Source organism: Tinamus guttatus, unplaced genomic scaffold, assembly GCF_059628265.1.
Source record: "Tinamus guttatus ecotype Peru unplaced genomic scaffold, ASM5962826v1 Tinamus_guttatus_pri_ptg000060l, whole genome shotgun sequence".
Lineage (NCBI taxonomy): Eukaryota > Metazoa > Chordata > Aves > Tinamiformes > Tinamidae > Tinamus > Tinamus guttatus.
The window spans coordinates 9,324,530-9,339,332 of record NW_028288594.1 but is presented as its reverse complement, the minus strand read 5'-3'; the positions used below and the strand labels follow the sequence as shown (position 1 = coordinate 9,339,332).

At 36.3% G+C, this 14,803-nt stretch overlaps 1 protein-coding gene across 1 annotated transcript in view; it reads right to left on the bottom strand.

Annotated features, from left to right (window-relative positions):
* Nucleotides 1–469: 469 nt before the first annotated feature.
* SLC49A4 (solute carrier family 49 member 4) overlaps nt 470–14,803 on the bottom strand; it is a 58,150-nt gene continuing 43,816 nt past the window's right edge. The window contains exons 7-9 of the mRNA XM_010218553.2: nt 14,283–14,410; nt 3,835–4,017; nt 470–775 (exon numbers count right to left, since the gene is read on the bottom strand). Of these exons, the coding sequence (XP_010216855.2) occupies nt 660–775; nt 3,835–4,017; nt 14,283–14,410 (427 nt within the window). The 3' untranslated portion in view covers nt 470–659. The remainder of the gene's footprint in view (nt 776–3,834; nt 4,018–14,282; nt 14,411–14,803) is intronic.

Genomic DNA, 14,803 nt, shown 5'->3' with positions numbered 1-14,803 from the left:
ACACCTACAGCAACACTGCCAGGATCGTTTGGGACACTTAGTATGGCTACAAACCCTGGTACCAGTGTCTTTTATCAGAAATTACTTTATTAGAATGTAAATGTAGTGTACAAGCACCAAATCATTTTAGCTTAACTATTTATATGGACATTTGATATATAAATGACTAGTATTTTAAAACACAGATTTATATATATAAAAAAACTTTTCCTTTTGTGAAGATTATTCCCTATTCCTATTCTGATAGAAGACTCAAAGGTCCCTGGTACCTGGTGTGCACAGACACCTATACAACTCGAGTTGGCACACACACACACACACGCACACACACAGAGAACTGTACGTTTCACTGCTACATGAATAGCCTTTTAAATAAAGAATCCAAGTTCTGAGGCTAGAACCTGTACATCTGCTATATTCTATTTGTGCATTTCAGGTAGCTTCATCGTCACTCAAGTTCCTCTTATCTTGTAATGAATGTAAGTCAAGGTGGTCTGGAACATAAGAAACCACCTGTCACTCATTCTCACTAATAAAGCCACTTTCAAGTCTTGCAATTTCTTGTTTTTTTCTTCTTTTGGGCTGTGCAAATCCAGGCAGGTGTGCAGACCGCAAAACTGACGTCTGGTCTCTTCCAAACCGTGGTCAGTTCTGTGTTATCACACGGAGACGACCACGTCGAGATAGAGTCTGTCGTAGGATTCCCGGAAGCACAGGATGAGGAGCAGACTGAGCAGACACGACCCCGGCAGGCACCAGTTGAACCAGGAAAATTCTGTAAAAAAAAAAAAAAAACAGGTTCAATCTACCAAGCTTGGTTCAAGCTACCAAAACTTAAAACACAAAGTTAAAAACACAGCTGGTGGGTTTGAAGGAAATTGCTGTATTCTCACTCTGCAGTGGATAAAGTAGATAATATGGTCTATGAGACTGTTGTGAACTGCTTTTAAAACACATATAGCCACTAGCTGCTGTTAATCCTTCTTACTGAATGTGTCAATTGAGGGTGGAAAGAAAAAAAAAAATCTATCATCACTAATGAAGAATAAATGACTCCTGAACACTCTCTTCATTAGCACTTTGATTTCTGAGAGTTGAAAAAAACTAAACAAAGAAAAAACATAAGCAAAAGCAAAATTTGACTTTTTAAATCAAGCTACTTATACATAATACAGTGAATTCAATTTAAAACCAGTTGCATAAGCAGCTCTCCAGAAGCCTCTTTTTTAGCTGTTAGACATAATGTACTGCTCTTAAATGTGTCTGTTCCACAATCAATAAATCCTCTCTAGCGCCTGAGACTTCACTACTATTTAGCAGTTCTATTCAGAAACAAGTGTATCGTAATACTTTATTTTTTTAAATCTGTCTTAATTTACTGAAGAAGCATAATTTTTGCTGGACTGTGTCTCTTACTGAGTATTTTAACAGAATCTGAACACTCTCTCATAGTCTGAGTTAACGGTACCACAGACTTCAGCAATGCTATTTTCTTTAAACACATGTTGCTAAGAAAAAAGCACAACTTCTATTATACAGTGGAAAGGACAAAAGTCAAAAAGCATAAGAAATCAACCCCTTGAAAACAGCCACATTCAAAACCACTTCCTCAAGCCATTTATAGATTTTCTTTTTTTTGTTTTGTTTTGTTTTTTTGTTTTTTTTTTTTTGGTTTTTAAGGCAGTCATCTTGTTAAAGCCTTAGTAAAGTCTTTCCTAGCTTGGAGAAGACTATGCTATGTAATCCCAGAAGTCAAAGGGAAATGCTTCACTTTTTTTTTTATATAGAAAAACACTCCTGCTTAATTGGATTAAGCATACTTTAACGCGAATATCTCCAAAGACCAACTTCTACTTTTAAATCTTTCACCTCTTTTTCTACATTTTTCAGGGCTTGGCTCCTTCACAGCCTTTGTAATTGGAACATGGTATATCAGAGTTTGAGAAGAAAAAGAAAGGAATCAGTATTAAAATTACTGAAAGATGATTTGGTGTAAAATCAAGTCCGAGGGAACAAGCTGAATTTGCTTGAATTCTGGTTTACCTGCAAACTTCTTAAATGCCATTGGAAGATGTATTGGAATCCATGGAGAGGCAGATGTTTAAGATCATTATCCACCTCGTAAAGGATTTTTCTTTAATAAAAGCAGCCCATAGCATCAGCTCGCACTGATCACCTCACTTGTACTTCTGATCTCACTGGTGATACTGCATCCCTGAACTGGATCATCCTGAACACTTTTTTCCCCTCCCTTAAGAGAAAGGCAGGAAAGATTCCAAGTAGATGGATATACTAATTTTAGGTTTATTTTCACCTGTGTTTACTAATTTTAGGTTTATTACCTGTGTTTACTTGTATTTGCTATGAAAAGTACTACTAGAGGAAGAATAAAATGGTCCCAAATACCTTGTAAGGGTGTGAGTTCACTCTATCATAACTTCTCAGTCAGAAGAGGGTCAGACCATCAATCCCTGTATTGATTATATCCTAATACTTGATAAGCCACTCAGAACACGGGACTGTTACTATGGAAAATGCTGAAAATATCCCCAACGTATTCCATGTAATCTTTTTAGCTCCACTCTAAATGTTGCAAGTAATAGTATATGTGAACATAGCTCAAGTCCATTAATATTAACCAAACAATATTCCCTTGAAAGTTAAAACTAAATATCATGACCTGCTGGATAGATTTTTTTTTTTTTAGAATGATGGAGTTCAATAAAAATATCAAAAAAATCGTATTTCTCTCAATTTAAGTTCACAGGACAGAACTATGAATAGAATTATTATCCTGCATAAAATTACTTGCCAGAAAGAAACACAAAGTTGAAAACTAGTAACCCTCATTATTTGAAACACAATTTACTCTAAAATTGTCAGTATCCTCTTGGATGGGAGTTAACTATAAGAGTTAGGATGCATTGATGACAGTTACCAGTTTCATCAATTACCACTGATAAATGTTAAATTTTATAATTTGAAAATTATAATTGAAAAGTTATCACCTTTTAATGCTTCCAAAGCAAAACACTGTTTTAAATATTTTGCTCAATAAGCAAACATTTATCCAGATTACTAAATTTAATACAAAAATTCTCAAATTCAAAAAGCATTAATAAAGGCCACTTCTATTTTAAAGCAACATTGGTTCTTATTTTACGATTTAGAGTAATAGAGTATGTTTTATAATCTACTAAACAGCAAGGTGAATGTTATGGTCAGGAAATATAAGGAAGGCAATATTGCATGAGAGAAAAAAGTCTATGAAGAAGTCTATCAAGAGCTGCTGAAAATATCAAACAAAAAGCTGTTCTGCCTCATTAGGGCCCCGGGATGATCTCAAGGACTGTTTCGTCTCCGAGCAGCGGCCCCGACTCCACGTGCTCTCATCCTCAGCAGCACGTCCAGCCAGCAGAGCGACGCTGGACATAACAGGGCATTTCTCTCCTGGCTCCCCTGGGCAGTAAGTTTATCCTCTGAAGCATAAGATTGGATTAGCATTATTATGGCCTTGAATGTGCATAGATAACAACATTATTAATGGGAAGAGCATTATGCAGGCCTTTATAAAAGTATGATCGTGTGTATCTTGATACTTTCTGGCTACAGCAAAGTTTAAGTGGAATCCGACTATATATCTTGCACCAAAGCATTTTATTGGGCCATTAACTTGCATCTGCAGAACATTTAGATTCCTTTTCCCTCAGCGATACACAGGGGAATTTCACAGATTTGATTATTAACAAAAACTGCATGCACAAATCTTCCTCTCACTGACAAGAGTATGTCTTCAAGGAGAATTATATTTTCTAAGTAGCTCATATTTCTTACCTGTATGGTAAAATGTGAGGAAAAACAAAAGCACTCCCATAAACACGTTACTCAGGAAGGTGACAACTCCGCAGGTAATTCCCTCTGGAACGGGGTAGACTGTTTCCACAAAGAGCTCAAAGAATATCGGTACGCTGCTGTTTAGGAATATACCCAACAAAATACAGGATGTGTACAGTGTAGCTGGAACAGAAACAAAAGCAGTTATTAATTTCACACCGACTTCTTCTTTTGTTATACTTAAAGGTGTCGAGAATATTAATGCTTAAGTAAATGAAAAAATGGATCATCTTATTTCTTATCCTCTGTGTGTCATAAAGCATATAACGTCCTACTGGTTTTAGGCAGAATATTTGCATTGATCTGGAAAAAAAAATCAGAAGTACAGATTTATTTTTTTAAAAGCAAAACCCACAAAGACACATTCAATGGCTTCAAATGCCCTTAAAAATAAGCGGAAAGTGGCATATGCAAAGCGTCACCTGGAGGTTGAATTCTCCAACATGAACTGCAACCACTGTCCTGCACAAAATTAGAACAATTAATGCACGCGATTAGAAATGGGAATGGAATTAACCTTCCAACTTAGTGGTAAAGGCCAGAAATAATTCTGCTTTCATTCTACAAATAAATACTAATGATCTACCAAATATTAAGACATTAGTATTCAGCACGGCCTGACCTGCAACATGTTGAATCCCTCACAGCTTCAACAGGAAATGAAAGGCACCCAGTGACTGGCAGAAATAGGCCATTATTTAATAAAGCAGATTATTCTCCACTAAAGAACTATTGCTTTTCTCGGATAAGTAACAGAGGAATATAAGCATTTCTTCAGCAGTCTGATATTTTATTCTACATGTCCTAACACTGCCAAATTCTCTGCAGTGCGGTAAATGCTGAAAGCACCTATATTGTTTATTAATATACCTACTCTGTCTATTTCTGGAAAAATAAAACTTTTTAAAAAAATCTAGTAGCTTTGGATTCTGAGGAATTTAAGTCTCTGCTTAAACGTCATCCTGTAAGGGGAGTATTTTTGAACCTGCAGCCACTAAGAACTGAAGTAATCAGTGTGGGAGTAGAATACCAAAAAAGTTCTGGAATAATTCCTGAAGTTTCTACAAAACTGGAGAAAAAAAAAAAAAAGGCAAAAACAAGACATAACAAGCAAAAAAAAAAAATCTCAGGAGCAAATTATTGCATATTTCATACCATCTCCTCACTGCAGTGGGTACAAAAAACCTAGACAGAATAGTTTTCATGTATATATTTATATAAAAAATGGAAAATGCATTTGCAGTATATTTACTTTCTCCTGTCTAGGAAAGAGAATTGAAACAACTCTGTGTTCACCTTCTGTTGAGCACTGCTCAATCTTTCAGTTTAGAAACTGTTAAGAAGCAGGAAACTTCCAGCTTACCAAAAAAAAAAAAAGTGCCATTTGTTAAAATATGAATCATGGAAAAGGCATAAAGGCTTTTGGAGACACAGCAGAAATGACTGCCTATCAGATCCCTCTTTTGATGTGGGTTGCTTCCAAGGCACAGGGACATATTTCTTTCTCTACAGAAAAATTCACTTGGACAGGAAAAAAAGGACAGAAGAGTATCAGAAAGATGATACAGATGGCATAGCTTCAGGAGAGGGCAGCTGGCTTTCTTTTTTCCCTCCTTTTTTAAAAAATATGCCACAATGTTCTGGGTTGTTTAAAAAAATGTAATGTTTCACCTCTCATTCTTTTATAATAAACTGCCAAAAAAAATTAAAGGAATTGATGCAATATATGTTCAACAGTTCAGAGAGAGCAAGAAAAGAAGTGTATTCGGAAGCTCTTCCTAATGGGGTCTTCTAGCTGAAGCTGAATAATTGATTCGAGTTATAACCTCCATGGATTTTCTGCTGCAAGTCCTCACCAGTACTTCAAGTTTCATAAACCTCTCCTTCAGCTCAAACAACACAGCAGACTGTTCTCTTTCTAACTGCTGTCAGAGCCAGTTAAAAAAGAATCAGAAAATTGAATTCAACTATTTGAAAACATTTTCATTTGGCTCGAGAAAACGCCAAATGAATGAAATACAAGAATCTCTAATGACAAACACACACCTGCCCCTCACTAAGTTCAATTAAAGGTAACGACAGGTAGTTCTAGTTCACTAGAAAACTTCTAGAGAAGTTTTCCGAACAGAAAAAGAGGGAGCAGTACTAATTTTGTGTTAGAAAACTCAGACAGTGGGAGCAGCAGGCGTGGGGCTTATTTCATCTTTCAGCAGCTTCCTCAAAAGCAGAGCTGGCTGCGGATACTGCTGGAGGGCAGCGTGTCTGCTTACGACTGAAACTTCTCCCCTAAGCAGCAATACCTAGGAAGAGGGAATGGTATGTCTCTGAATAGAGGCAACTTCAAGAAATATAGTTTTCAAAATTCAGATTTGCTTGCGGAAATGGCAGAAATATGCAACCGATATTGACAGGCATTTAAATGATTGAGGTTTTAATTGTAGGGTGTACAACAGGGGCAAATGTTTCAAATAGAAACCTTGAAAATAAATTTAATAAACTAAAATAATGCAAGTTGAATTATGACACTTGATCATTACTTGGTAAAATGTATTAAAGAACCAGACTGCAGTCAAGCAAATATAGTAAATCCATACTTTTGAGTCTCCACCCTTGCGTTCCTTGTAACTGCAGCCTGCTTTAGTCACGTAAAGGCACCCACCAACACACACTTCCTCAGTGCCGTGACCAAAGCACTCGCAGTCCTACCCTCCTTCAACCTCCCCCCCATACTCTAACATCATCTGCCTTATGTGCAGACGCCAGGGCTGTTGGTTGAATACCAATTACAAAATCTTCGTGCTAAGGTCACAGACAGTATTCACGTAACCATCCCTTCCTTCGGGAAGCTGTCGGGATGCTCCGTAATCTACTCAGAAGTAAGAGCTTTCTTTATAAAACAAGGCGTACCTCTCTATATGCACATTTTTGAAACCAAAGCAGGAAATGTCAAAGCAAAAGGATAGGCAGAATATTGCTTCCTGCAGATGCCAAGATAAATTCTAAGATCTAATGGAAATGACATCTTAACTCATGAACCACAAAAAACAGCTCTGAAAACAACTTAAACATCTGAAAACCTACAGAATTTTCCCTTAACACAGATATGCATTTTAGTGATAGGAATACATTTTTATTTGATGTTGCTGCAAACCATTCAGGATCTGCCCCGGCACTATCCAAATAATTTTATTGCAGCAGCTTGGAGATTGAAAGTCACAAATCCAATCGATCGACTACACAGAAAGTCCAAGATAAGATATGCAATTTCAGAAAAATAAGTAATTGGAATAAGCCAGATAAATATGAGTTCAATAGTTGTTTTGTCCTTTTACTTCACACACAAAGTCTCCACTTTCTGCTCCAACTCAAGGGCTCCAAGATACTGTAGTAAGGATAATGCTACTATTAACGGAGAACATTTAGTGCCTTTTACCGTGACCTTGAACATGAATAGCTACTAGGATTTTACTCTTTAGAACAGCATTTAAAGTTGCAGTGATTTTTTTTTTTAATTAAGACAATCTTGATTACAGTCATTGGAAATCAATATAAGGATATGAAAGTGCTGTTAAAAAATAATAAAAAGAGAATATTTGCTATGAAACTAGTATTATGCCCACAGCTAGATAAACAACTAGTTTACGTTTGCTTGGATAGGAGCATATGCTGAAGAAATGTGTCCAAGCATAAAAAGTCTGTAGAAGTCTGTAGACAACAATGAGTAATTACTGGACATAAAAACATACACACACGAAAACTCAGAGAAAAAAACACTAATGTTTCATATTTTAAACATCCTTGCATGCATTAAGAGAACAGGAAAGGCAAAACTCCCAACTAAAGCACAACTGTTCCAGAGAATTGGTCTGGAGCTCCCTTGGCAGGAGGATCAAATTGGTTCGAGTCACGTTTGACGTGTGAGGCAACCCGTGCTATTTCCTCAGTATTCATTCTCCTTCTACTGGCCCAAAAGGAAACAAGGAACCATATGTGCCATGACAATAGTGTCATGGATGCTATTAGGTAAGACAAAGCAAGGTATGACTCAGGACTGATACTGGTATGGTGGCTTAGCACAAAAAAAAAGAGAAAAATCAGGAAGTTAGATTCCTCCTTGGCTACTACAGGTCTTTAGCTACAGCATGGCAAATACATGCCTGTGTCCCCAAATCAGAGCTTATTTATTGCACAGTTGTCTTCTCTGGCACGAGCTTCATAGCAAAAAAAGGAGATTACAACAGGGACTTATTTACATAGCAGTACACATCTATTGCAACATAAGAACCGTTCAGACATACAAACACATGCCCAGAACTCCCCAGCATGACCTGTAATAGTTTCAGCAATCTACTCTTCAATTATGCCATCTTCTTTTACTAACACACACTGGTTCACAACTACAGAGCCTGATCCAAAGCCAAATGAAATCAGTGGAGAGATCCCCACCAACCTAAATGGCTTTTATCAGCCCATTGGCATGTTAGCAGATTTTTAATATAAGCAATATGCGATATCGCTGTTCCTTTAAAAATAATTTTTTAAAAAGCATATTGCAGAAAAATTTGCAAAAGAAAAAATCAGAAAATCTAGAGCAGTGTCATCTGCAAGCAGGTGGTGCAGTATCAGCTCTTAAAGTTCTCTGCCAGAAGCTCTTGAACTTTGAACATTTTTTGTTTTGCTCAACATACAATTTAAAGTAACCTACAGAGAACCGGGATGTTTTGTTACTACCTATTTTACCAGCATCCCAAATGCCAAAATGAGAGGCTAACACCTTATTTGGATATGTGCTTTGCTGGCTTTAGCACCTCTTCAAATCATCTAAATAACACTCAAAGATAGTTCTTATCAAAATTTCTAAAATCCACTCAGGTAGAATGAAAATTTCTTACAGCCTAATTCTTGCTATTGGCCAGGGGTAAGAAAAGCCAAAGAAGAAATTGCCTTTAATTCCTTTCATGAAAAATGAGCCTGCCTCAAAGTAATACAGTATTTTTTACTGTAATTCAGTTCCAGGAATAAAAAGCAACAGAAGAAGGATGTCCCTGCAGTGTTTATTTATAACATCAATATGTTCCATTGCACAGATTTCCATTCCAGCATGTGCTGATCAAATCTCTATCTCATGATATACTTATGAAAGTAAGCAGAAATATGATCAAATTGCATTTGTTATATACACTTCCCAAAACAAAAGCAAACAGAACTTGCTTTGAAAGAAGAACATTGACTTCAGAGAACTAAAAATTGAAAAGATTAGTGAATGATCATCAAAAAAACTACAACTCAAAATATTTGATGTTTCTTATTGATGGATATTTCAATTGCTTGTATTTAAAGGTACCACTCCTGAAATGCTCTTCCCAAAGTGTAAAATACATGAAAATGCTGTTTTTTTTTTTAATTGTTATGAAATATGTCGTTCGAACTAGCTCTTCCTTGAGCAGCTTCTAATCATGGAGCTCTAAAAGCCTTCGGGAAGACAATGGTCATTATTCCCATCTTACAGGTGAGGAAAGCTTAACAGGAGCAAGAGTAATTTGATTTGCCCATAGCCAGAAGCAGGTTAATGCTGAAGCTAGACAAACAATTTATATAGTTTCAAGCCACTATTTTATCAAAGGGTCAATCTGCCTTATCCTTATTATTATGCACGTCCTGTTTACAGTAAAGAAATTAAACTCAAAGAATAAAACAATCAGCATTAAATCATTAACATGACTCTTTTCCAATACTGCACTTTGTGGATGTGCACAGGGAGATGGATGCATTAATAATGTTCAATCAGTTATAGTGATTCAAAATGGAAAAGAAAGTTCAGATTGCTTAACCTAAATGAAGTCATCAAGTCCACGAAGTTGCCTCTGAATTCAGAGTGTCTGCCATGCAGCAGTAGGAAAGATTTTGTAAAGCAAAATTCTGCTGAACGTGCTCATAAATATTAGAACATTCTTGATATGCTACGCCGAGAACACTGAATTGGTGCTGCAAGCGATGTGTTGCATATCAATTTTGGGAAAATGCTACTATTTGTATCCAGCAACACTACTAGCAATACAAATTGGCTTTACAATGTGTTATACAATTATTTTGGGTCAAAGTAGCCCATTGTACATGAATTCACATAATGAAGTTCAGCTAACAATGGACTTGGCACAGACAAACACATCAGCAGCTGCACTGGGAATTCAGTGGGGGAAAACTATTTTAACCTTTATTTGTGTATGAAATCATCTTTGAAACTGGCTGAAAAATGCAAATAATATACATTAAAATTATAATTCCCTGATAGAAAAGTCAAGGAATTGCTTGCTTAAAATGTAAACTGATTCCAAAATCAAGGGGTTTTAAGAACTGTGATTAGCTGATGAGAGGTGTTTGAGCCAGATGATACTGTAGCTGTGGTGGCTCTGTATCATTACTGGCTTGCCTTCATTTTTTTCACAGTGGCAGCTACAGTTCATACACGAGACTCCAAACACAGTTTCTATGAAGTGTTTTGGAGAGGTATGAAGAAGGTGACAAATAACAGAAAGCTTGTTCTGTGGTAGCAATAAAGAACTGTCTAAACAGTGGTTTGAGAGGGTATTTTGGTAACGCAGCGCAACATGTGCATCACACAAGACAAACAGTGCTAAGCAGTACCATTTGAAGAATACACAAAGCAGCCATTGATTTTTAATATCAGCATTAAAGGTTTCCATTCTAAGTAATTATATTTTGAAGGAAATATCTTTAGATGTTGCTGTGCCTATTTAAAAAGAATTAGGAGAATATTATATAAACAAGTGCAGGCAGACACATCTTGCTATGACCATTTTACTAAATATGATTCCTCCCCTGATATTTAAACCAGACATTTCTACCAGACATGCTGCAGACAACACTGATTAAAAGGGATGGTATTTTTGTTTGTTTTGGTTTTTTTAGAGGCAAGTCTAGAGCTTATTTTCTCTTTTCTTCTAGTGTGAATAACTGACCAAACTGTCTCTTCTTTTTAAAATTTCAAAAGCCTGCCTGCATGCACACACACTCATCTGAAACCTAGGAAATCTGGGCTATGGGCAAGAGGCAGAGGGGTTTCAGAAGGGGTGAATGAGCACGTATGCCACCAACTAGCCACATACTACAGAAATAATTGGGTTTTGGGCCTGGGGAAACCACTGGCAAAGCTTTTCCTACAAATGTTACTCACAGATCAAGCAGCAGCCAGCTGAGAGGTCCTGATGAAGATAATCTCTATCTAGCCTTCACCTTAAAGGTGAAGATTTCCTTAATCCCTGGACCAGTGCAGAGACTCCTACAGGGTAGCTTCTTACCTCAAAATTACTGTCCTGTCCCACAGGAGAGCTTCCCTTTAAACTGTCCTGTCAGTCCACCAGTTCAGGTCATACAGATATTTTAGGAATTTCAGGTTACTTTTGAATGTGACGGTGTTTTGTGGGAGCAAAGACTATTTTGCTCAAGAGACTGGCATTAAAGATAAGGAAACAGAAGAGGTAGGGAAACCATCCTGACAACATTGAAGAAAGATCCATGGAAGTTTCCATGAAAGTCTATTTTGAACCTGGCTTTCCCTACCTCAGCATTTGCATGAGATTTGAAGGGGGAACTGAGAGCCACCCCTTGCTTAGCTGCTGTGTCTGACATGACATTCATGCCCTTGGCCACAAGACAAGAAGCTGAAGAGACAAGAAGCTGAAGAGCCTCCTCAACAACAACTCGGATACATCAAACACTGCCCTCAATCACACAGCATTAATAGCTGCTTTGCAGCAAGTGTTCAGTGGCACCTGGAAAGTAACTCTGGGATACAAAGCATTATAAAGACAAAACAGACAAACAAAACATACATGATATGACAACAGTTGCTATTCTTCTGCAGTTTCCAAGCATACAAAAATACAAAGGGTACAACTGTCTATGAGTCCCTTGTCACCACTGCTGCACTGAGCATGCAGAGTGACTTCTGCTCTCACCAGCTCCCTCCAGCCCAAAACCGCCAGGCAACGGCCTGCATTTGACCTCCTGCATTTTGGCTGATCTCTCTTCACGTCAAACTTTTAATTAAAGAAGAAGGGGAAAAATGAAAATTAAAAAAAAAAAAATGAAGCAGGAATGAAGTTCATCCAAATCAATTCAAATGTACCGTTTCTCCCAATTACTGTGAAGTGCACAGGCCATCATCATAGTGCATCATTACGCTTAGGAATAATCTAGCATGAAGTCCTATAAATTAGCTTAAATAGCTTGTGTGTTTTCATCCATATCAGTGTATTTCATAAAGATGTATCACTGGTACTCAATGTACAGGGATCTAAATGAAGCAAGCACACATTGCACCTATTTTATATGAACTTTAAGAAAAGACTAATTTCAGAAACAAAACAAAAATCATCTGTGAAGCTTAAACATTATGTCAAAGGAACAAAAACAACAAAATCTTATTTGGTGTTTACACATTAAGTCCTGCTGCCTTAGGATGATTAAAAAAGAAAAAAAGAGAAAAAAGAAAAAAGGAAAAAGAAAAATGGAGAAAAAAGAAAAAAACAAAGAAAAAAAAGGAAAAAAACACCACAAAAGAGCCTTACTGTTGGCATTTCTATTCAAGGCAAGCTTTTTATCGAAAAGGGCTCAGAATTTACAGTGGCACACAAAAGAAAAACACAGTCAGAAAACTTTAAAATATAATTTACAACTCAATTTAAGGAAGATTTCATTTTAGAAGAAATAGCAATTGCATGCGAAGAACAATCCAGGCTCCTTAGATTCTTATCAAGGTCTGTTAGTTTAGGATGCTTCATATCAAACCCTAATGCTTTTATGTCTTGACAGTGGATCACCTTTCCAAACCACAAAAAAACCCTCCACCATCAACAACAAAAACACAACAACGCAGCTGCATGCTCTAAGGAAATTCTACTAGAATCTATATTGCATACTGAGTTCTTTATTAAAACAAACAGACAAAAAAAAAAAAAAAAGAAAGAAATCAGAAACTGCGCTCTAACAGTTTTGTTTTGGATCATTGGTGAGTACATATATAATGACTTTCACCTCCTGAAACCTCTCTGCTTCATTCTTATGCATAGACTTGAAGGGACATTTATGTGTTTGGTTTCCTGCCTCAATTCAGAGGATAGAGAGATACTGTAAAATTTACATTACTGCAGGCATATAGTGATTGAGCCGACAAGCACAAGGAATAAGAGCTTTTATTGCATTTTTCTATCTCGGATGGAGAAGAAAAGTGTAGTCATTTGTTATGACAATAGCCACCACAAAGTTTGATTTGTTTATCTATTATATTATATTTTATTTATGCAGAAATGTTCTGGAAAGAAATTTAAATTTCAAGATAAATCACAAATTTGACCTATCCATCCAGATGGTGTTTCTTCTGAATTGATCATGTATTTCAATTTGCTATACCCACTTCTAGTTTATAGTTGTGACATATGCAATGCACCAAGGACACTTGCCGAATCTCAAAGTTAATTTGAGTAAAACGGTATTTTTTATATATTACTTCCCACAGCACACTCTTAAGAGCAGAAAAAGACATTTTTGTTCTTCCTATTTTACATAAACTTGCCTATAATAAACTAAACTTAAAATGGAATTACAGATCTTTTTAATAAATTAATAAATAAATATGCTTAAAGTTTCAACTGTTATTCTACTGCACCCATTATTCTTGGGAGCACAGGTGAATCAACCCTCTGGTGCAGACAGGAAGGTGACCTGGCCACCTCAGTAGAAAAACTGGGCACTTCCCAGGCCTTTGATCTTTCCCTGTATTTCTACCAATTACTTCTTTAAAATCCTTTTGAAGGGGTAGAGTTAAGTTAATTTGGGGCTGGATATACTGCCCAGGACTTCTTGCAGAAACTGTCAGCATAAATAAAGATGACACAAGAGTGCAAGGACAAAACAACCTAGACTTAGATGGCTGAAAATACTATGTCTCACTTCCGTTTAAACTGTACTGCCTTTCCAATAATTAATGAATATTTCAAATCCTAATTTTCCAGATATGTCCGTGATCCTTATTATACACATTTCCCCAATTCATATGATTTTTCTTGTTTTAATTCTGTTATTCCAAAACAAAGAAATTAAAATAGAAAAATACTCAACCCTAGAATCAATTTTAAATGTATATTCTGGGTTGTTATAATTACTTTTTTTTTAATGAAGCTATTAAAAGCTAGTGATAAAATATCAGCTGTAATGTGTTTTCTAAATCCTTCTTTTGCTCATCTTGGTAAAATTACTGTACTGCTGAAGGTATCAGTATTAGAATACCAGACATTTTACAAATGTGTGACTGCAAATATTTGCCTGAAATACCAATTATAAATAATAAGAATTAGAATAGTCAATACCTGTGGTTAAAGGCAGATGAGTGACACTGTTTAGACAGGTGAGAGTGAACCAGGTTGATGCTAATGTTGCTCCAGATAAAAGCAGCAGCAATATAAATTTCAGCATTCCCCTGATAAAATCTGCAAATCTAAAATAAAAGCACAGATCAGAGCAGTATATATGCTATTCTTCATATTGTTTGTGATGCTTGGCAATTAATTCAATACATTTTCATTAAACATTTCCAAGACTATAAAATAATTTTAAAAATCTCTTCTCATTGCCTGAAACTGAAAGAAGAAAAAACACTATAGAGTGGTGATATCACTAGCTGTCAAGCTGAATAGCCACAGATTTTACAGCTGTCAGAAAATAACCACCAAAACACAAAAATCTTGAGGCATCACTGAGAATACTTGGTATGCAGAAAAAGAAAATCCTGCATTTGTTGGAAACAATATCACACCACTACTCACTTGGCTGTTTTGTCACTGTTAGCCAGTCTCTCTTGGCAGACAGACTCATCAATTAGCATATGAGG